Source organism: Saccopteryx leptura, chromosome 3, assembly GCF_036850995.1.
Source record: "Saccopteryx leptura isolate mSacLep1 chromosome 3, mSacLep1_pri_phased_curated, whole genome shotgun sequence".
In the NCBI taxonomy this organism is placed as follows: domain Eukaryota; kingdom Metazoa; phylum Chordata; class Mammalia; order Chiroptera; family Emballonuridae; genus Saccopteryx; species Saccopteryx leptura.
Genome location: NC_089505.1, coordinates 143862980 through 143885173, shown reverse-complemented (window position 1 = coordinate 143885173; position 22194 = coordinate 143862980). Strand labels below are relative to the sequence as shown.

General features: G+C 33.5%; 1 protein-coding gene across 3 annotated transcripts in view; it reads right to left on the bottom strand.

Moving 5' to 3' along the window:
• The window catches only part of LRRC7 (leucine rich repeat containing 7), a 595608-nt gene that overhangs the window by 254707 nt on the left and 318707 nt on the right, over window positions 1-22194 (bottom strand). For all 3 annotated transcript variants that reach the window (XM_066376553.1, XM_066376550.1, XM_066376552.1), the window contains 2 exons: window positions 16177-16266; window positions 11302-11358 (listed from right to left, as the gene is read on the bottom strand). In XM_066376553.1, the coding sequence (XP_066232650.1) occupies window positions 11302-11358; window positions 16177-16266 (147 nt within the window). The remainder of the gene's footprint in view (window positions 1-11301; window positions 11359-16176; window positions 16267-22194) is intronic.

The following is a 22194-nucleotide window of genomic DNA, read 5'->3' as shown; positions in this document are numbered from 1 at the left end:
ACTGCCGGTTTCCTTCAACTGTTTATCCCACCAAGTAATGTTATTCCTAGGTGGTGGCGCTTTGTTATAAAAGCGCCGATATTCACATTGCACTTTGGTCACAGACTCGAATTTAGCGAGCCACAGAACACACTGAACTTTCCTCTGTACCGTCCACATCTCAACTGGCATGGCTGTGGGCTGCTCCGCTGTATGCACGGTATTACATCATCATCTGCACATGCACACATGCTGCCACATCATCTTACAGAAACTGGGAGGGTTTTCCTTTTATTTGGTGCAGATTTCACATTTCTATCATCTTTTGTTGCTTTCCTGTGACCAGTCAAAAGTGCACCATGACTTTACGAACACACTGTTTATTATGTTCCTTGATTAAATGTATCACATTTTAATGACAAAAGAAAAGAAATGTTATATCACCTTTGAATTTTCTTTAGTTGTTTTAAATATTTTTTTCAATTTTATTTAGAAAATTCATTTTAACGGGGTGACTTTGATCAATTAGAGTACATAGATTCAGAGAAAACATCTCCAGATCATTTTGACATTTGATTATGTTGTATACCCATCATCCAAAGTCAGATTGTCCTCCATCACCTCTTATTTGTTTTCCTTTATGCCCCTCCCCTCCTCCAACACCCTCCCTCTTCTCTTTCTCTCCCTTCACCCACTCCCTTGTTCCTTTCCCCTCCCCCTGGTAACCACTGCACTCTTATCCATGTCCACGAGTCTCAAATTTGGGTCCCATCTATGTATGGAGTCATATAGTTCTTAGTTTTTCCTGATTTACTTATTTCACTCAGTATAATGTTATCAAGGTCCATACATGTTGTCGTAAATGATTCGATGTCATCATTTCTTATGGCTGAGTAGTATTCCATAGCATATATGTACTACATCTTCTTTATCCAATCTGCTATTGAAGGGTTTTTTGGTTGTTTCCATGTCTTGGCCACTGTGAACAATGCTGCGATGAACTTGGGGCTGCATGTGTCTTCACATACCAATATTTTTGAGTTTTGGGGGTATATACTCAGTAAAGAGATTGCTGTGTCATATGGTAGTTCTATTCTTAAGTTTTTGAGGAACCATCCTATTTTCTTCCATGCTGGTTGTACTACTCTACATTCTCACAACAGTGAATGAGGGTTTCTTTTTCTCCACAGCTTCTCATTGTAGTTTTGATTTGCATTTCTCTAATAGCTAGTGAAGATGAGCATCTTTTCATATATCTTTTGACCATTTGTATTTCTTCCTGGGAGAAGTGTCTATTCATATCCTCTTCCCATTTTTTTTATTGGATTGTTTGCTTGTTTGTTGTTGAGTTTTGTGAGTTTTTTGTATATTTTGGATATTAGGCCCTTATCTGAGCTGTTGTTTGAAAATATCATCTCTCATTTAGTTGGCTGTCTATTTGTTTTGTTGTCAGTTTCTCTTACTGAGCAAAAGCTTCTTAGTCTGATGTAGTCCCATTCATTAATTTTTGCCTTCACTTCCCTTGCCTTTGGAGTCAAATTCATAAAATTTTCATTATAACCAAGGTCCATGTGTTTGGTACCTATGTTTTCTTCTATGTAATTTCTTGTTTCAGGTCTTATATTTAAATCTTTGATCCATTTTGAATTAATTTTAGTACAAGGAGACAAACTGTAGTTGAGTTTCATTCTTTTGCACATGGCTTTCCAATTTTCCCAACACCATTTATTGAAGAGGCTTTCTTTTCTCCATTGTGTTTTTGGCTCCTTTATCAAAGATGATTTGACCATATATATGTGGTTTTATTTCTGGGCTCTCTATTCTGTTCCATTGGTCTGAGTGTTTATTTTTCTGCCAATACCATGCTATTTTGATTATTGTGGCTCTATAATATAATTTGAAGTTAGGTATTATAATGCCCTAGGCTTTGTTCTTTTTCCTTAGGGTTACTTTGGTTATTTGGGTTTTTTTTATAGTTCCATATAAACCTGATAATTTTTGTTCCACTTTTTAAAAAAATGACACTGGAATTTTGGTGGGAACTGCATTAAATTTGTATATTGCTTTAGGTAATACAGTCATCTTAATTATATTTATTCTTCCTATCCAAGGACAAGAAATATTTTTCCATTTTATTGTATCTTTTTTGATTTCCCTTAACAATGTTTTGTAGTTTTCATTATATAGGTCCTTTACATTCTTTGTTATGTTTATTCATAGGTATTTTATTTATTTTTTTGTTGCAACTGTAAAAGGGATTATTTTTTGAGTTCATTTTCTGAAGTTTTGTTGTTGGCATATAGGAAGGTAATAGACTTCTGTATATTAATTTTGTATCCTGCGGCCTTACTGTATTAGTTTATTGTTTCTAATAGTCTTTTTGTGGAGTATTTGGGGGTTTTCATGTACAGGATCATATAATCTGCAAAAAGTAAAACTTTAACTTCTTCTTTCCCAATATAAATGACTTTTATTTCTTTCTCTTGTCTGATTGCTCTGGTTAGAACTTCCAGCACTACGTTGAATAAGAGTGGAGAGAGTGGGCAGCCCTGTCTTGTTCCTGATATTAGAGGAAAGGTTTTCAGTTTTTTGCCATTAATATAATGTTAGCTGATGGTTGGTCATAAATGGCCTTTATTATGTTGAGATATTTTCCTTCTATACCCATTTTGTTGAGTTTTAAACATAAAGTGATGTATTTTGTCGAATGCCTTTTCTGCGCCTATTGATTGGATCCTATGTTTTTTTTCTTTTTTTGTTGATATGGTGTATTATGTTAACTGTTTTGCATATGTTGAACCAGTCTTTTGATTCTGGGATGAATCCCACTTGATCATGATAAATTATTTTTTTAATGTGTTGTTGTATTCAATTTGCTAGTATTTTGTTTAGGATTATAGCATGTATATTCATTAGTGATGTAGTTTTCTTTTTTGTGTTGTCCTTGCCAGGTTTTGGTATGAAGGTTATGTTGGCCTCATAAAATGTGTTTGGAACTATTGCTTCTTTAATTTTTTGGAAGACTTTGAGTAGAATAGGAACCAAATCTTCTTTGAATGTTTGATAAAATTCACTCGTATAGCCAGCCATCTGGCCCTGGTCTTTTATTTTTTGGGAGGTTTTTGATAGTTGTTTCTATTTCCTCCCTGTTTATGGGTCTGTTTAGGCTATCTAGTTTTTTGTGGCTCAGTCTAGGAAAATTGTTTTGTTCCACGAATTTATTCATTTCTTCTAGATTATTAAATTTAGTGGCATATAGTTTTTCATAGTATTCTTTGATAATTCTTTATATATTTATGATATCTGTGGTGATTTTTCCTCTTTCATTTTGGATTTTGTTTATATGAGTTCTTTTTCTTTTTTCCTTAATGAGTCTTACCAAGGGTTTGTCAATTTTTTTGATCTTTTCAAAGAACCAACTCCTTGTTTTACTGATTTTTTTCTATAGTTTTTCTGTTTTTTATTTCATTTATTTCTGCTCTGATTTTTATTATTTCCTTTCATCTGCATGTTTTGGGTTGCCTTTGTTCTTCTTTTTCTAGTTCCTTAAGATATGATGTTAAGTTATTTACTTGGGCTGTCTCTTGTTTGCTCATAGAAGCCTGTAGTGATATGAATTTCCCTCTTATTACTGTTTTTGCTGCATTCCAGAAATTCTGATATGTCATATTGTCATTTTCATTTTTCTGTATATATCTTTTGATCTCTGCTTTTACTTCTTCTTTGACCCACTCATTTTTTAGAAGTATATTGTTTAATTTCCACATCTTTGTGGGGTTGTTTACTTCTTTTTTGCAGTTGAATTCTAGTTTCAAAGTTTTATGGTCAGAGAATATGCTTGGTATAATTTCAATCTTTCTGAATTTGTTAATGTTAGTTTTGAGGCCCAACATATGGTCAATTCTTGAGAGTGTTCCATGTACACTGGAGAAAAATGTATACTCTGGCATTTTGGGATGAAATGTCCTGTAGATGTCTATCATATCCAATTGATCTAGTGTTTCTTTTAAGGCCCATATTTCTTTACTGATTTTCTGTTTGGATGAACAATCTAGAGCAGGGGTCGTCAAACTTTTTATAAAAACCACCCACTTTTGCAGTGCTGGTAGACCTGGTCCCTACCGCCCACTAGTGGGCGTTCCAGCTTTCATGATGGGCCAATCGCGGCGCTGCTTGGTTGCATGGTAGGGACCAGGTTGACCAGCACTGCAAAAGTGGGCAGTTTTTATAAAAAGTTTGATGACCCCTGAAGAGCTATCAGCAGTGTATTGAGATCTCCAAATATGATTGTATTTTTGTTGGTTTTTATTTTTTAGATCAGTTAGTAGATGTCTTATATCCTTTGGTGTTCCTTGGTTTGGTGCATATATATTAAGAAGTATTATGTCTTCTTGATTTAATATCCCCTTTATCATTATGAAAGGACCATCTTTGTCTCTGATTATGTATGCTGCCTTGTAGTCAGCATTGTGGGATATGAGTATGGCTACACCTGCTTATCTTTGGAGATTATTTGCTTGGAGAATTGTTTTCCAACCTTTCACTTTGAATTTGTTTTATTCCTTGTAGCTTAGATGTGTTTCTTGAAGGCAACATACAGTTGGATTTTCTTTTTTGATCTACTCTGCTACTCTGTGTTTTTTATTGGTGAGTTCAATCCATTTACATTTAATATAATTATTGACACTTGAGGGTTTCCTATTGCCATTTTATATATTGCTTTCTGATAGCTTTGTATTGTTTTTGGTTCTTCTTTTTTGTATTTCTGTCATTTGTGTTTGTTTGGTTGTATCCCATACTTCTTTCCTCTGTTTTTTTTTTTTTTTAAGCCATGTGTTTCTGTAGTGGTTTTTCTAGTGGTGGTTACCATTAGGTAATATAAAAAATATATATCATATTTATTGTAGTACATTATCTCATGAGCGCTTCTGCATTCCATCCTCCTTTGCTACTCTTAATCTTTGTCCTCTCCCCTTTTTGTTTTTGTTGGCATAGATTAATCTTGTTTTTATTGTGATCTTGTTGGAGCTATTCCTTATGATTTTGTTTTATTTTGTTCTATGTATCTGTTCGGATAACCCCCTTCAGTATTTCTTGAAGTGGGGGTTTTCTGGTGATAAATTCCTTCATCTTTTCTATATCTGTGAATATTTTTATTTCCCCTTTATATTTGAGGATAGATTTGGTGAATATAGTATTCTTGGCTGGAAGTTCCTCTCTTTCAGTACTTTAAATATTGGGGTCCATTCTCTTCTGGCTTGCTGAGTTTCTGCTGAGAAATCTGATGATAGCCTAATGGGCCTTCCTTTATATGTTGTATTCTTCTTTTGTGTGGCTTCCTTGAGGATTTTTCTTTGTCATTGGTTTGTGATAATTTCATTACAATGTTCTTTGGAGTACATTGTTTGGGTTAAGGTAAGTCAGTGTTCTGTTTGCTTCTTTGATTTGAGACTCTAATTCTTTCCACAGGCTTGGGAAGTTCTCATTATTTATTTGAATATGTTTTCCATTCCATTTTCTCTCTCTTCTCCTTCTGATATACCTATTATTCTTATGTTGTTCTTTTTGATGGAGTCAGACAATTCCTATAGGGCTGTCTTATTTATTTTTTTAATTCGTGAGCCTCTTTCCTCTTTTTTCAGTAGTATTTCTAGTTGCCTGTACTCTATGTCACTAATTCTCTCCTCTATCTGGCCTGTTCTATTAGCTAAGCTTGTTACCTCATTTTTCAGTTCATATTTTGAGTTTTTCATCTCCGTTTGGTTCCTTTTTATAGTTTCAGTTTCCTTTGTGAAGTGTTCTTTTCTTCATTAAATTGTTTTTTGAGCTCTCTAAATTACTTTTCCATACTTTCTTGTATTTCTGTGAGTATTTTTAGGACTTCAATTTTTAATTCTGTCATTTAACTCCAAGGTTTCCAAGCAATTAAAATTTTTTTCTAGATATTTTTCTTCATCTGTCTGAGCTACATCTCTGTCTTTTGTATGCATGATATTTTATTTCTTTTTCTTTAATGGAATTTGAGAGTGTAATTGTTAATAACACTAATAAGAGATAATTTAAAAAATAAAATACAAATTGAAAAAATACAGCGAAAAAATAAAAATTTTATAATGATAAGTGGAACAAAAACTACAGAGAACAAGGAGCCGGAACTGAGAAAAAATGACAAAAGAGATAAAAAATGAAGGCAAAATCAGGTAAAATGCTACAAGGAAAAATATGAATCCCAAATATAATAATTTGTTGATAAATGATGATCAAATGATTGAAAAAGGAGAAAAAAAGAGAAAAAAAGTTAAGTTTTTTGAAATCTAACCCTCATAAAAAAACAAGAATGAAAAATATAACAACTGGCCTGACCTGTGGTGGCACAGTGGATCAAGTGTTAACCTGGAATGCTGAGGTTGTTGGTTCAAAACCCTAGGCTTGCCCAGTCAAGGCACATATGGGAATTGATGCTTCCTGCTCTTCCCCCTTCTCTCTCCCTCTCCCTCTCTCTGTCTCTCTTCTCTAAAATGAATAAAAAAATAATTTAAAAAAAAAGAAAAAAAATGTAACAACTATGGATAATGAAAGTTCAAAAGGAAAAGGAAACAAGAAAAAGGAAATAAGATAAAATGACCAAAATGGGGAGAAAAGTTATAAATATGTAATTATTTTCTGGTTTTGAGAGGGAGCTTCTTCCTTTTCTTTTTGGCAGGTGGTGCTGTACTACAGGTTTTGCCCCTGTCAAGCTCTTGAGTAGAGGTTTGCTGTTGTGTCACTGCAGCAATGACTTAGGCTGGGCCTCAGTCCCGTTGGTACCTGGGGCTTGTTAGGGCTTGGAGGCTCTGACAATGAGAGTCTCAGTTTTGTTTTCCATGTGCCTCTCCCCACGTCTCTCCCACCTGAGCTAGCAGCCTGGGTACTTAGCTGTGAGGTTCGCCCAGCCAGTGCTTGCAGAGCATGAGGTTCTAAGAGCAGCCAGGTCCTTCCTCTAGTATCATTCAAAGCACAGTTCTGGGTAAGGCTGTACCAACCAGAACCACCAGTGAGAGCAGGCAGGGCTGAGAGCTGATTGCAGTTCTAGTGCCTTTCTAAGGGTCAGTGGACAGGTCTAGCACATCTCAGCGTGCTGCAGGCTGGGAATCGATTGCAGATCAAGCACCTTTTTAAGGGTCCCTGGTCATGTCTAGTACTCCTCAGCACTCCATGGGTCTAATCTTGACAGGCTTCTCTGTTGTGCACTGTTTGGTAGCCTGCAGGAAGCAACAAGTGCGCCCAGCCCTCACAAGTTCAGCAGTGCACAAGGAGCTCTGCACCCGCCCACTTAGGTGCACAGTACCAGTGATCACAGTCAGAGCTGGGAATGCAGGAATGCACGTTGAAGCCTGTATTGGCCCTGCAGAGGTGAGCCGCCAACCCAGGCAGTCCCAAGCCTAGGATCCTGGCCCTTGCATACATCTCGTGCTGATAGTCGTGAAGTTGGGAATGCACAAAGACGCTGGCAAAAGCCCATGCAGATGTCTGTTGCTGATAATCTCAGGCTAAGCCTTCCAGCCTATGTGTGCACGTGCCCATGCCAGTGGTGTTAGGTGGAGCCACTCACACACCACCTGTGATTGTGGACCCGGGAGCACACAAAGCCACTGGCACCAGTGCTGGCTCCTGCAGTCACTGTGCACTGGTAATCTTTGTCAGAACCTATCGCCTGTGCTTGCCCCGCTTCCACGATCTCAGGCAGAGCTGGCATGATCTTTCTTCTGCTTGATCATCCACCCTAACCCAGCTTCTTCCCTCTGCCTCAGTCCCTCTGTTTCACTCATCTCCAGACAAAAGTGGCCCTTCCTCAGATCAATGAAGAAAGCGAAATACCCCATTCTCCATCTTATTTCCTTCAGAGTAGATTATATATTCAGCCACCTTTTTACCCAATCATACCTTTGTTTGGTGTATGTATATTTAAGGTGCTCCTGAGATTTTTTTCTCTGTCTTTAGTTGTTGAATTTGTTGAAATTTCAAGGGGAGTTATTGGGAGCACCCCTCATAGCACCATTTCTCTGACCTAGTTGTTTTAAATATTAATTTGAAATTGCTTTCCCCTCTTGTATTGGCTTAGCTCTTATGTGTAACTTGAAATCCTAAGAGAGACTGTGTGTGTGTAAATTTAAAATTCAAGGCTAAACTATCAGCCATTGAGAACTCACCAATCATTTACTGGTGTCCTTTTCTCTCTGATCTCACCAAAGACTCATCTGATTATGATATTTATAATCTCATATAATTTTCCATGGGAAAAATCAATTTACAAAATGTCCAGGTCACATCACAGATATTTCTCACTTGAGTCATTATATCATCATGCTTGTTTATGCATTGAGTTGAGTGCTCACTATGTGCCAGGCACTACTTTAGGCTTTGGAGATTAAGCAGTGACATTAAAGAAAAAGAAAACCCTCTCTTTAATGAAACTTAATGTTCTCCCGAGGAGATTATCTCCAAGTAAACAGAGTCAAAATAATTCAGAGAACCATAAATGTTACGAAGGCAATTAAGTGTAAGAGTGAGAGGTTATGGACTAAGAGAGGGCAATCTTATATGCTGTGATCAAGGACAGCCTGGGAGTAGGCACCACCTGAATAAGCTGTAAAGCATAAGGAAGATTTAGCCACATAATGATTTGTGATAAGAGAATTCTAGACAGAGAAATAGTACATGAGTTTCAGAGTGAGAACAAACTAATTTCTGATTTACCCTCTAAAAACATAATGGAGAAAATAATTCTGCTATGAGAAAAAGTTGTATCTTAAAATCTAAAGGTTTTACTTTTGGGCTATCTAGTTTCTTCAGATGTTCAACATCCTCAATTATCACTCATTATCAATACCAATTATTTCAATGATTTTTAAGCAAACATATATCTGAGAAATTTAATTTTCTCATTCATTGATATATCTAGAAGAATAATCATAAAAACAGTGTAAAAACTTATAATATTAGCTTCAATTTAATAATTGAAAGATTTTGTTTTAGAATCTTCATGTATCAAAATGTCTCCATCAGTTTACTTATGGGATACACATTTGAATAGATGGTATATCATACTTCTTACACATTTTTACCTTTTCCACAGATTGTCAGGCATACAGATTTTAAGATAGAAGATGGAAAGAAGAGAAAATCACTGAGAACCCACTGAAGATTTGGCATTTTATTTGTATCTCTGAGAAAATTATGAGCTATCTCTTCTCGGAATAATTATTATAAAATTAAATTGTTTTTTCCTAATACTACATTTTTTACTTTATTTTCATTGGAAATGCAAAGTAAAGAAGAGTAGAAAGCTCTTACATATCTCTCAGTCACAGGTCTAGATGGTGACCAGAAGGTGCTTTGTATAATTTATAGTGAAAACAGTTTGTTTTTATTCAAGATACAATTTCTTTCTGCAAATCTCATTTTATAGACACAAAAAACAAAGATATAGTTCTCCATATCTTGTGCATATTGTGCTTGTTTAGATTTTTGTCAATAATAAGTTAAAAATGAACACATCAAATTGAAAGTAAATGAATGGAGGCTTGACTTGGGGAGGTGTACACAAAATGGAGTGTTCAGAGAAATGTGTTGTAGAGTTATGTCCCTGAAACCTGTATATTTTGTTAACTAGTGTGACTCCAATAGATTCAATAAAAAAAGAAAATGTTTCTAAAAGCAAAAAACCCCTGTAACATCTATACAAGTTATGCATGCATAACTCTCTACCAAAGATACCCACTGTCATTTTAATACATCTTTACAATGTTTTTTAGGCCAAACACCACTAAATGCATATTATTTTACTTATTTGGATTGTTTGCTATTGGACCACAGTCTCAAAACTTACAGAATACCCATGCACCAATTATAAGGATTGTTATACATTATTCTGACAACCTATGCTAGATTTTATATTTCACATCAGAACCATCACCTGAGAGCAGAGGGGAAAAGATTCTCCTCCACACACTCAGTATTTTCCCCTTGATCTAAATGTTTATATTAGATGAAGGGGACAACTGCTTGTTCACTGTGGTTTAATTTCTGCTTAGTCATGTTTCCATTCTACTTTAAATGTAATGTTTAAAGCACTGGGCATGGAAATGGTGGTACTAGCTGCATTTACAGGAGATTAATGCTGAATCAGTAACACTCTTCATCATTTTCTTATCTCTGTTTATGCCTTACCCTGGAAGAGGTGCTTCTCATTAGACCCATGAATAATGCTTGCTAAGAGAACGGCTACTCAAAAATTCAGGGTATCCAGATACAGGGTTATTTCCTTCTTTTCATATTCTCTCTTTGTCTTCTACTCATGGAGGAATGAATAGATGTCTTATCTTTATGTATATATTTAAATGAAATTCATATCTCTATTGAAAGTTTTGCATTAAATTGACAAAATTTTCATACAAAATGGCATACATACAATGTACTTGAAGGTATTTTATTGAAATATTGGTTAAAAATTAATGAAATTCAGTCCAGTTTGCTTAAGAAAAGATTTAAAAAGTAAAAAATGAAATTGAGTTTTGGTTCAGCAGAGGAGAGATCTCTCAGTCAAAATGATTTTTAAAAAATTAATCACTGTAATCAATATTTTTCTGCAACACTGCAGAAAAGTAATAATAGCAACATATACAAGTCATATTAATTGATTTGAGTAAAATACTCCAGTTTGATCATTTTTGACTTTCAAAAATATTTTTCTGCACAACACAAAATTCTCTTATTAGATACAAATAGGTCAAGGCAGGGTAAAACAAGCACTTTATGAAACTAAACATTGTTTACACTTTTAGATATTAATTTTTACATAAAACATCTTGTTTTTACATAAAAAAATTTAAAAAGATTAGCAAAAAAAAACCAGTTTGAAAGAATGTGTAAATATAAATTTTATCCAATCCACTTTACTATCTTTAGAAAAAATTTTAGTAATTTTTACAATAGTGAAGGGGACTGTTTCCTTAATTTCTCTTTCAGACAGTTCATTTTTGGTGTATAATAATGACACTGAATTCTGAATATTAATTTTATATCCTGGTGTGTAAGTTGTTATGAGACAAACCTTAAATGGACTCTTCCCACCTTATAATTTTATGATTTTATAAGGCAGGATACATCTTAATATGAATCTGTTATAGTACACTGTACTTTTCAGTCTCTCAGATGAAGTACAGACAAATTTATTCAATCAAAATGGCAAAGCATAACTAAAAAAAAAAGTCATTTTTTCCTCTATGAGTAAAAAAAAAATCACATCACAATTCAAAATTTAGAAAATGTACTGTCACTTACTTTGGTAGAGTTTTCAAGTGATTTTCTCTTAACTCCAAGATCCGCAATTTGACAAGTCTGTAGAAAAAAATTTAAAAACTGCTTCTTAATGTTTTTCTATAAAACAATATTATTATGGTACAGTCAATTATCACTCTATTATCTAAACAACTATGTTCAACATTACATACCGTGGTTACAGATTTTAAAGAATTATATAAATTAATTATGAATAGGGTCATATAAACATTAGACAATAACAAATATCATTTGTCAAAATTAAATTTGACAAATTATTTGTAAAATAAATATTTCCTCAAAATAAATCTCTCAAAAATATCGTCTAGTCTTTTACATTACTTGTTTTATAAAAGAATATACACTTATTTAATTGTATACATTTTGTAGATTATTGAAAATCTAGTAAACTCCAAGTGCTATGTCCACTGGAAGATAGCAATACTTCTCTTCAAAAGACTATGAATGAACTTGTAAAGTAAATAGTACAGCATAGTAGTTAAGAGCTTAAGCTTTATGGTCAGACAGATCTGGATAAAATCAGACTCTCGTGCTTTATTTCTGTGGCACTGGGCAATTAATTAATCCCTCCTAACTTAAGCTTCCTCATTTTTAATGAGTATGTGGTAACAGTAGAACAATGTATAATAAGGTTTGAATGTTAAATAATGTCACACATGTAAAGCATAATGCCTGGCACATTGTAAATTTTAACATGTATTAGATATTACTACTGTATTATCAATAACTGATATTTCAAAATGAATATGAAGTGATAAAAAAAGTATTTGATTTTTTTTTATTAAACAAGAACATCAGAAAAGCAAATCACAAGTCAAAGCAAGCTGTTTGATTATGCAAATGAGATGCAAAACCAACTTTTATTTCATTGCTAAAAATGCACTATACAAAAGGCTAAAAGTACCGGAGTATCTGCATGTTCCCTGATCCCCTAACTTTTGTGGGCAGTGTACTTGTTATGGTCTGCAGTCTGAGATGCACTCTTGTTACTAATGTCTATAAATGAGTCTTAAAATGTACTCAGCTGAGTCTACTTTAGAACACATTAATTGGATTCTATGAATTCTTAGTGTTTGGGGAATAATTCACTATTTGAACGTTTTCACCTACAATTGCCCATATTTACTGTACTTTTGGGTACTAATCTAGGTCTCTTCTTTCTTTTGAGTTTTGACTCCTACCTAGTTTCTAATTTAATTTTAATCTTTATATGAAACAAAAAGATTTAGTTCTTCAGTGCATGAGTATATTGTTAATAAAATAGATTTCTTAAATATTTATATGTTTTGGCCCTGACTGGTTGGCTCAGTGTTAGAATGCCAGCCCGGCGTGTGAATGTCCTGGTTCAATTTCTGGTCAGGGTACACAGGAGAAGTGAGCATCTGCTTCTCCACCCTTACCTCTCCTCTCTGTCTCTTTTCTTTCCCATAGCCATGACTCAATTGGATTGAGCATGTCGCCCCCTGCGCTGAGGATGGCTCTATGGAGCCTTCATCTCAGGTGCTAAAACTAGCTTGGTTGTGAACATGAACCCCAGATGGCAGAGATTTAGGAGGTTGCTGGGTGACTCCTGGTCAGGGCACATGCAGAAGTCTGTATTTCTATCTCCCCTCCTCTCACTTGGAAAAGAAGGGAAAAATTTATATGTCTCAAATCTTCTCAACATTTGTACTAGTGTGGTGATATTTTGTGACATGTTTTGGCTTCTAGGAATACCAACTCACATTTTGAAAGGGATTTTAAGAATCCTTTTGACAAACAATCCAGCTAAAAGTTAAAACCTTTTTTAGTGTACAATATTAAATAGAGCATATTTTGACATACATTTTATACAAAATTAAATTCTAATTCCAAGTGTTTTCTATTTGTCAATCTTTTCCCTTATATTAGGCTTGCTAAAAGAGGACTAATAAAAATTTAATGCAAAAAAGTGTGTCTTTGGTTGAAAATTAAACATTTTCTACTTTCATATCAAAAGCACATTTGTAGTTCTGTGGACACTACCTGAAAGACAATGGTCATTTAGATGAATGAACAGAAGCTAGATAAAGGGTTTTTATATTATATTATTATTATTTTTTATTTAGTGAGAAGAGGGGAGGCAGAGACAGACTCCTGCAGTGCACTGACCAGGATCCACTTGGCAAGCCCACTAGGGAGCAATGCTCTGCCCATCTGGGGCCTTGCACCATTGCAACTAAAGCCATTTTTTAGTGCCTGAATCAGAGGCCATGGAGCTATCCTCAGTGCCAATTGAGCCATGGCTGCAGGAGAGGAGAAGAGAGAGAGAGAGAGAGAGAGAGAGAGAAGTGAGTGGGGGAGGTGTGGAGAAGCAGATGGGTGCTTCTCCTGTGTATCCTGACAAGAAATCTAACCCCGTACATCCACATGCTGGGCTGATGCTCTACCACTGAGCCAAATGGCCAGGGCAGTAAAGGGTCTTTTGAAGATCTGTGAATTTTAAAAAGTGTCCAAGTATATGGTGTTTGTAGATGTGTGATACGACCTACTAAAGTAAGGGAATTTAGGAAATGTTGATATACTCTCCATATGCAATTGGGGGCTGCTACATATTAAGGAACATCATTATTCCAGTGTTCTTAGTGTCTGCACCAGCTTCTGCCAAAAGATAGGTGTCAAGTTATACTTAGTCTATTATTTGAACATTCTCAAAGATGATCACTCAGAAAATGCAGTAATAATAAACTTAAATTGTCTTAATTTTTAATATATATTTTTGATATTTGCTATATCCAAGGCATGAAAACACTATAAGTCTTCAACAACAAGAAATGGATAAAATAATGTAAATATAGATAATGAAATACTATTCAGCCATAAAGAAGAAGGGAAAATCCATCTGTGACAAATGGATGGACCGTGAAGCATTATGCTAAGTGATATTAGCTTGATAGAGAAATACAGCATGGATTTACTTATTTATAGAATCTAAAACACACAAACACACATACACATACACACAACACAACACAAACTCATAGTAAAGGAGATTTGTGGTTGCCAGAGGTGGGGGTGGGATGTGGGGGAATTAGATGAAGGTGGTTTACAGGTAAAAACTTCCAGTTATGAAATAAATGATTACTGGGATATAATATAGAACATGATGACTATAGTTAATACTGCTGTGTTTATATTATATTTTAAAGTTAGTAGAGATGTAATATTAAAGTTCTTATCATTAAGAAAAAAACTTTTTCTGTATTTATATGAGGCACTGACTTTCAACTAAACTTATTGTGGTAATCATTGCACAAATAATGCAAGTCAAGTCATTATGCTGTGTACCTTAAACTTATACAATGTTGTATGTCAGTTTATTTCAAGAAAACTGAAGGAAAAAAGGGTTATTGCAAAATGCCTGTAAAATATTGTAAATATAAAGATGAAAATAAAAATTTCCCTAATTTCATTTCCAAGCAATCAGTTTTTTTAATTTTATGCATATTTATGTTCATATTGGGCATAGAGTTTACATATTTTGTTATAATATTTTCCTAAATATAACTGATAGGAATTAGAAACACTTCCCTACACACATTATATAACTCCACATACTATTATATGGATGCACCATAATATATTAAACCAATCTCCTAGATGAATGTGTGCTTCTACTTTTTTCATATTGGAAATAATGGTGTATTAAATATCTTTATCCATTTTCTAGTGTGATTTATTTTATTTTTTTTAATTTTTATTTTATTTTTTTTTCATTTTTCCGAAGCTGGAAACGGGGAGGCAGTCAGACAGACTCCCGCATGCACCCGACCAGGATCCACCCGGCATGCCCACCAGGGGGCGATGCTTTGCTCCTCTGGGGCGTCACTCTGTTGGTCCAGAGCCATTCTAGGGCATGAGGCAGAGGCCACAGAGCCATCCCCAGCACCTGGGCCATCTTTGTTCCAATGGAGCCTTGGCTGCAGGAGGGGAAGAGAGAGACAGAGAGGAAGGAGAGGGGGAGGGGTGGAGAAGCAGATGGGCGCTTCTCCTGTGTGCCCTGGCCGGGAATCGAACCCGGGACTCCTGCACGCCAGGCTGACGCTCTACCGCTGAGCCAACCGGCCAGGGCCTCCAGTGTGATTTTTGATGATGATATGATCCATTTATAGAAATGAATTACAGAAGCAGTGGTTGTAAATATTTTTAAACTCTTTATCACACTATCCTACACAAAGTTCATATCATTCTATAATTCCATTAACAGTATGTGAAGTTGTCTCTTTCCTCATTCTCTAGAAACAGTTTCTATAATATTTTACAACATGAAGGCATTTGTATTATTGAATAATTTGTATTATTTTTACTATTTGTGAGGATAAATATTTTTTATACATTCATTGGCCATTTGTACTTTATTATGAACAGCTTGTACTTGCAATTTACCCATTTTTTCCTAATGAGATTTGTCTTCATACTCATATGTAAGCATTCTTCATAGTGAAGGACATAATTTCCTTCGCATACATGGTAGAAATATTTCCCTAGTTTATTGTTTTTGCTTAACGGTTAAAAATCTGATGTTATTATATTTTAAAAGTATTTATGTACTCACATTTATTTATCAATTCATGATATATGTTATGAGAGTATCTTTCAACACAAGAGCCATATTCATGTGTACTTTTTCCAGACATTTTAATTTTTTTATATCTAACTCATTAAATTTATTTGATTAGTGATCTAATTTTACTTTACTTTTTGAAAAATATTTTTTAAGGTAAAGTTGTTTCAATTTTATCATAATGGTCACTTTTAAAGTTTCACTTACTGGTTCTGTAAAATATGTATTTACTTAAAGTGAAATAAAATGGAATCATTCAGATTTCTTATTCTTACCTTCCAAAATTGGCTGGAAGAAATTCAAGAAAAGCGTCATTCAGGTAGAGTTGGGTCAGGTTTAGAAGCTGTGTGAAACCATCAGGGAGTCTAGAAAAAAGTTAAAGGTTTAGTTACTGCATCAGTGTTGCCATAGAAACAGAACAAAAATATATATTTCTAAGGGAGAAACACAGGAATGTAATACATTTTCCAACTCTCTTTTGGTATTACAGTAATGGAAGAATTTATTGAGCATGTTGTTACAGCTTGAAAATTTTGCCTGCTATTAAAATAAATGGCATTTGCCCACCTCCACTCTGCTCTACTGTGCTGAGATTTATGTCACTGCCAAAGTCAGCAACATCATTCTCTATTGCTCTAACCTTATCCACACCAGCAAGATTTTTTAAATGGAAATATCAAGTTATATGCCTTGTTTTTAAATTATAAATTTAATGTTCTTTCTCAATAGAATAATACTCAGATATATCTCAGGCAAGGATCTACTTACTCTTTCACTTACTTAATCATTAAAACTTGTCTACAATTTGTTACAATGACTAAAGCTGCTCAATGTGAAAAGAAAGGAGGATTTTGTTCCCTTAACCAATAACTTCTTAAAAGTAGGCTCATCATATATGTCTGTTATAATTCAAGTTGATCTAATTCATGTTCACTGCAATTGGGCAAGTACATCAAAACAATAATAAAAAGAATCCTAAAGGCTTTAGGAGTTATTAAAAGAATTGAGGAAAATATCTCTTGAAGAAATTTTACCAGTTAGATAAAATAATTATTTTAAATATTTAAATCATTTTCACCGAAAAGATTTAACTCAAAGATTTTCCAGGACATTTTTTCCTAGAAGGATGTTGAAATTTTTTCCTATAATTAAATTGCTGTTTAAACATCTTAATGCCTTTATCTACAGTCTAGACAAGACTCTCTAGGCTGACACTCTAATTGAACTACATGGCCAGGGTATTGTGAACATTTTGACACTTTTAAAAATTGTATTTTGATATGGATGACTGATCACCATAAGACAATATCCCACTGTATGAATATATCACAATTCATTTTTTATTCACCTCCTAAAGAAAATTACAGTTGTTCCTAGTGTCTTGTTTTCTATGATACACATTTCTGTGAATATTTTTGAACATATATTCTTTTGTACAAGAGATTATTTAAGTTATATCCCTGGTTACATGACATTAATGCCCCTCAGGGACATCCTCACCTAATGACTAACAGGATTATAAAACAGCTTAGCTCCGTCAATGCATTTTACACTGTTTGCCAGACTTCTCCAGAGAGACTAAGGTCTAATGGTCCACACTAACAAGAAGCTTGATAACACACCCTCTACAAGTATTTTCTGAGACCGTCTTCTAAATATACAGCTTGAATTTTTTTCTAAACATCTGCTGTTGAGGAATACAGACTAAACACAATTAACCTTTTTATATTAATTTGTAGGATACTTTATACATTCTTAAGATCTTAATTATATATTGATAATTTTTGCTGTAAAGATCTTGTTCCACTTAGCGTTTTGGAGTTGGATTTGTTTGTGTATGGCTTCATAGGTTATCATTAATTTGTTCTAAAAGAGACAGGCTTCATGAAAGGAGAAAGGAGGCAGGAAAGGGTAAGGGTTTTCATAACACAGAGGTGAGAATTCACCTGAGATGGGTGACAAAGAGAAGATGAGTTTTACGGAAAACATATTATGCATGAGAGTATTAGGAGTTAAGGTCTGAGAATATCTGTAGGAAACAGGGTGTAGAGAGTATTAAATATTTGACTCAAAAGTTTGACCTTTTTCTTGTAGGATTAAAAAATACTTATGGGAAATCATTGTTTTTCTCTCTATTTTCCTTTGTTGTAATACATTAGAGCTCATATCCTTGTACTATGATAGTTTTTATGATAATGATAGAGATGTTTAGAGTTCAATTCACATTTAAATACTATCTTATTTTAATGTTCTTTTGGTTACCATATTCATTTGAAAGAAGAAATCACTTATGACATTTTAAAAAAGATTATTACATGTAAAATGAGAAAAATGTTAAAAGCTTTGAAGTAATAATTTACTTTAACATTGTATCTATTAATAAGTAACTAGGGTTTAAAATACTAATTTTCTAGTTATAGATTCAATTTGAATTACCCAGTTTCCCTTAGTCTACTTTTCTGCAAATATATGTACTACAGTGTGTCCGTAAAGTCATGGTGCACTTTTGACTGGTCACAGGAAAGCAACAAAAGACAATAGAAGTGTGAAGTCTGCACCAAATAAAAGGAAAACTCTCCCAGTTTCATACCTATTCAGTGCAGTTCCATGTAGGCTCATGCACAGATTTTTTAGGGCTCCTTAGGTAGCTATCCTGTATAGCTTCTACAGACTCATCACTGACTGATGGCCTACCAGAACAGGGTTTTTTCACCAAACTGCTGGTTTCCTTCAACTGCTAATCCCACCAAGTAATGTTATTCCTATCTGGTGGCACTTTGTTATAAACATGCTGTTATTCACATTGCATTTTGGTCATGGATTTGAATTTAGTGAGCCACAGAACACATTGAACTTTCTTCTGTACCGTCCACATCTCCACTGGCATGGCCGTGGGCTGCTCTGCTGTATACACGGTGTTACGTCATCATCTGCGCATGTGCACATGCTGCCGCATCATCCTACAGAAACTGGGAGGGTTTTCCTTTTATTTGGTGCAAATTTCACATTTCTATCATCTTTTGTTGCTTTCCTGTGACCGGTCAAAAGTGCACTATGACTTTACGGACACACTGTACTTCTTCGATCAAAAATATATTTCTTAATTGCTGCTTCTCTGGCAAAACTTATACTGAAAGAAAATCTGGCTCTTACACTTTGAAGATTTAAGAACCGTCCACATTGTGCAGATGCCAATTGCAAAATTGGACTGCCAAAAATAAACTATATGAGAAAATAGAATATAAAGTAAGGTAATTTTTTTCCTGCCTGGTTATAAACAAAGATGAATTGACATTTTATATTGAACCATTCTTTTTAAAAAATATAAAGTTAAAGCATATATTACTCAGTGTGTTTTATTTAACTGTGTACTTTTATTTCAATTCACTTTAACGAGAATTTATTGAACGGCTCCTTGGCACTTAGATTCAAAATTAATGTCTCGTTCCTTACTTTCCCCATAGAGTTCTATTCTTAGATTTAGCAACATATTTATACCAATTATTCTTGTACAAATGTTGAGAATTTTCTATTCCTGAGCTAAATTATAAATTCCTTGAAGACAAGGAATTTTATAATCTCCTCAAATATCTGGTGTTTACATTGAAATATATTATTTGAAAAACATATAGACACAGTAGGTCTGCTAAAGAAGATAGTCAATTTTATTTATTTCTAATTTTATGGTTACAAATTTGTAGCTTCTTATATAGACTGTGTGTGTGTCCCAATTTGTCAATATTACCATTTCCAGAGGAATAGTCAAGGAGCAGCAAGAAAGCAGATAACCCCCAGTGATGAAGATGGCAAGCATGGGTTGCTTTATCTTTCTCCAAGCTAGTCAGTGAAATCCAACATTTTATACTGAGTTAAAGGGCTCTCAATAATAAAATTATCTTACTATCCTAAAATAAATGCCAGTTTTCTACATTTGTTTGATTTATTAAAAAAATTCAAAGAATAAATGTTTTACATATATCTTGGTAAGTAATTCTCTCTATGCTAAAAAAACTTTAATTTTATTAATTTTTTAATGTAAAGGTTGCAATTAAATTATAACAAAGAAAGGATAAGAGAACCAGACACCATATGGTTTAGTGGATGAGTACATGGGCATTGATGTCAAAAGACCTGATTTTGAATCACAGTTTTTCCAATTTGTGATGACATTTGCAAAATTTTGAAAGACTCAGTTTTCTTATTTTTAAAATGGTGATGTTTACATTCGCTTCAGTGTTATTCTAATGATTAAATGATGGCTTGCCCCACAGTAAAAACTCAGTAAATGGGAGCAATTATAAAACTTTTACAAGGTGTAGAGTTGTTTTTATTCTGATCTTTCAATATGTAATACTAATTTATATGTTTTTGTAATACTATTGTTGGAATAGGCAAATTAAGATGGGCTGCTTGTTTCAACATTTTCTTTTCTAATTCCATTTACTTTAGAAGTTAAATAAAAATGTATTACAAGCACTGATCTCTGTTAGAATAGTTGGACCAAATTAAATTACAGGAATTAAATGTTGTGATTAAGAAGCTAATGTAAAATCTTTTACTCTGCTGGAAAGATACTTTACATCTAAATCTTTAAATTTAAACAACTTAAATATATAAAATTAATATAACAATATTACAGAAGGTTGTAACATAAAGAGAATAAATACTGCTCATAATTCCACCTTAACACAGCTATCATTACCAGTTCATGTATTTCTAATCTAATTTCCAATTAACTGTTTTAATATCAATGCACAACTGTATCATGAAATTTCCCTTTATTTTATAATTATCTTTTAATTTTGTTGTATACCAGAGCAACCACATAATCTATCATTCAACCTAGGACATTTCTGAGAGCTAAAAGGGAGCTATTATCAATAATGATACATCAAAAGTTGTAAACTGGGATGACTTGAGTAAACAGAGCCTACATAATACTTGTACCCATACAGTAAATGTGCTATAATTTATTTTTAATTTCCTTATTGGTGAACATTAAGAATATTTCAAAATTTTTAAAATGTGTCATATAATTTAAACCAAAACCAAAATGCTTCTTCACAATTGGTGAAATATAGTAAAACACAGGATTGAAATACAATCTTCATGTGTTTTGATCTTTAAAACAGTATCTGAATAAGATTTACCTACTTCTTAAGGTTGCTGTGAAGTTGAAAGTAAAATAGTGTTTCTAAAAGCCTGAGAAATTACAGGTTCTCAATAAATGTTGTTCCATGTTTTTTTTTCTCACTGAGTAGTTGTTTTCAGTTGCATTGTGGTAATTTTCACTAATGTCTTGGTTAGGGTATTTAGACTATAGTATACTATAAAGTTCACATCTAAAACTAGAACTAAGATGAAAACACTCAAAACTATAACTTTTGTATTCCAAAGTTTTGATGACTTACTTCTTTGTAGATTATGTGGGTCAAATAAAATGAACAGAACAGCATCACATTAAAACAATCAATGAAACTCAAATCTTTTTTTAAAAAAAAGAGCAAAAAATTAATAAATCTTTAGTCAAACTGATAAATTTTAAAAAAAGCAAAGAAAAAGAAAGAAGACACACATTACTGATACCCGAAATGGAAGAGAAAGTACCACTAGAAGACCCATGGATATTCAAAGGCTAATAATATTATAATAAATGAAATGTAAATAAATTTAAAAAGTTACATGAGATGTGCTATTTATTGAAAAGCACAAACTACCAATGCTCACTCAAGAAAAAAAAAATAGAGTAATTGGAATAGCTCTATAGCTATTATGAAAATTAAATTTGTAATTAAAAACTTTCCCACAAAGAAACTTTCAAGCCCAGATGGCTGCATTGGCAAATTCTACCAATATTTAAAGAAAAAATATTTTTGATTCTATAAAAACATTTCATAGAAAATAAAAAAGAACATATCGCAACAATTTTTATGAGGCCAGTTTTACCCTGATACCAAAATCAGACAAAGACATTACAGGAAAAGAATGTTCAGACTAATATACTTCATGAATATAGATGAAAAATCCTTTACAAAATATTAATATAACCAAGAGTTCTTGGGTTGCCTCAGAAATGTGACTTTGTATCTAAGCTTTCTTTTGTTTTGTAAAATAACTCTGTTTTGCACTATAAAAATAAAGCTTTTGGGGAATGCAAGCAACTCTTAGAGGAAAAGCCTGCAGAGAGACCTCCTGATCCCATCAAAAAATATTATTATAACCAAGTAGAATTTATACTTGGAAAAGAAAGTTAAATGACATTCAAAAACCAATCTGTGTAATTCAACATATCA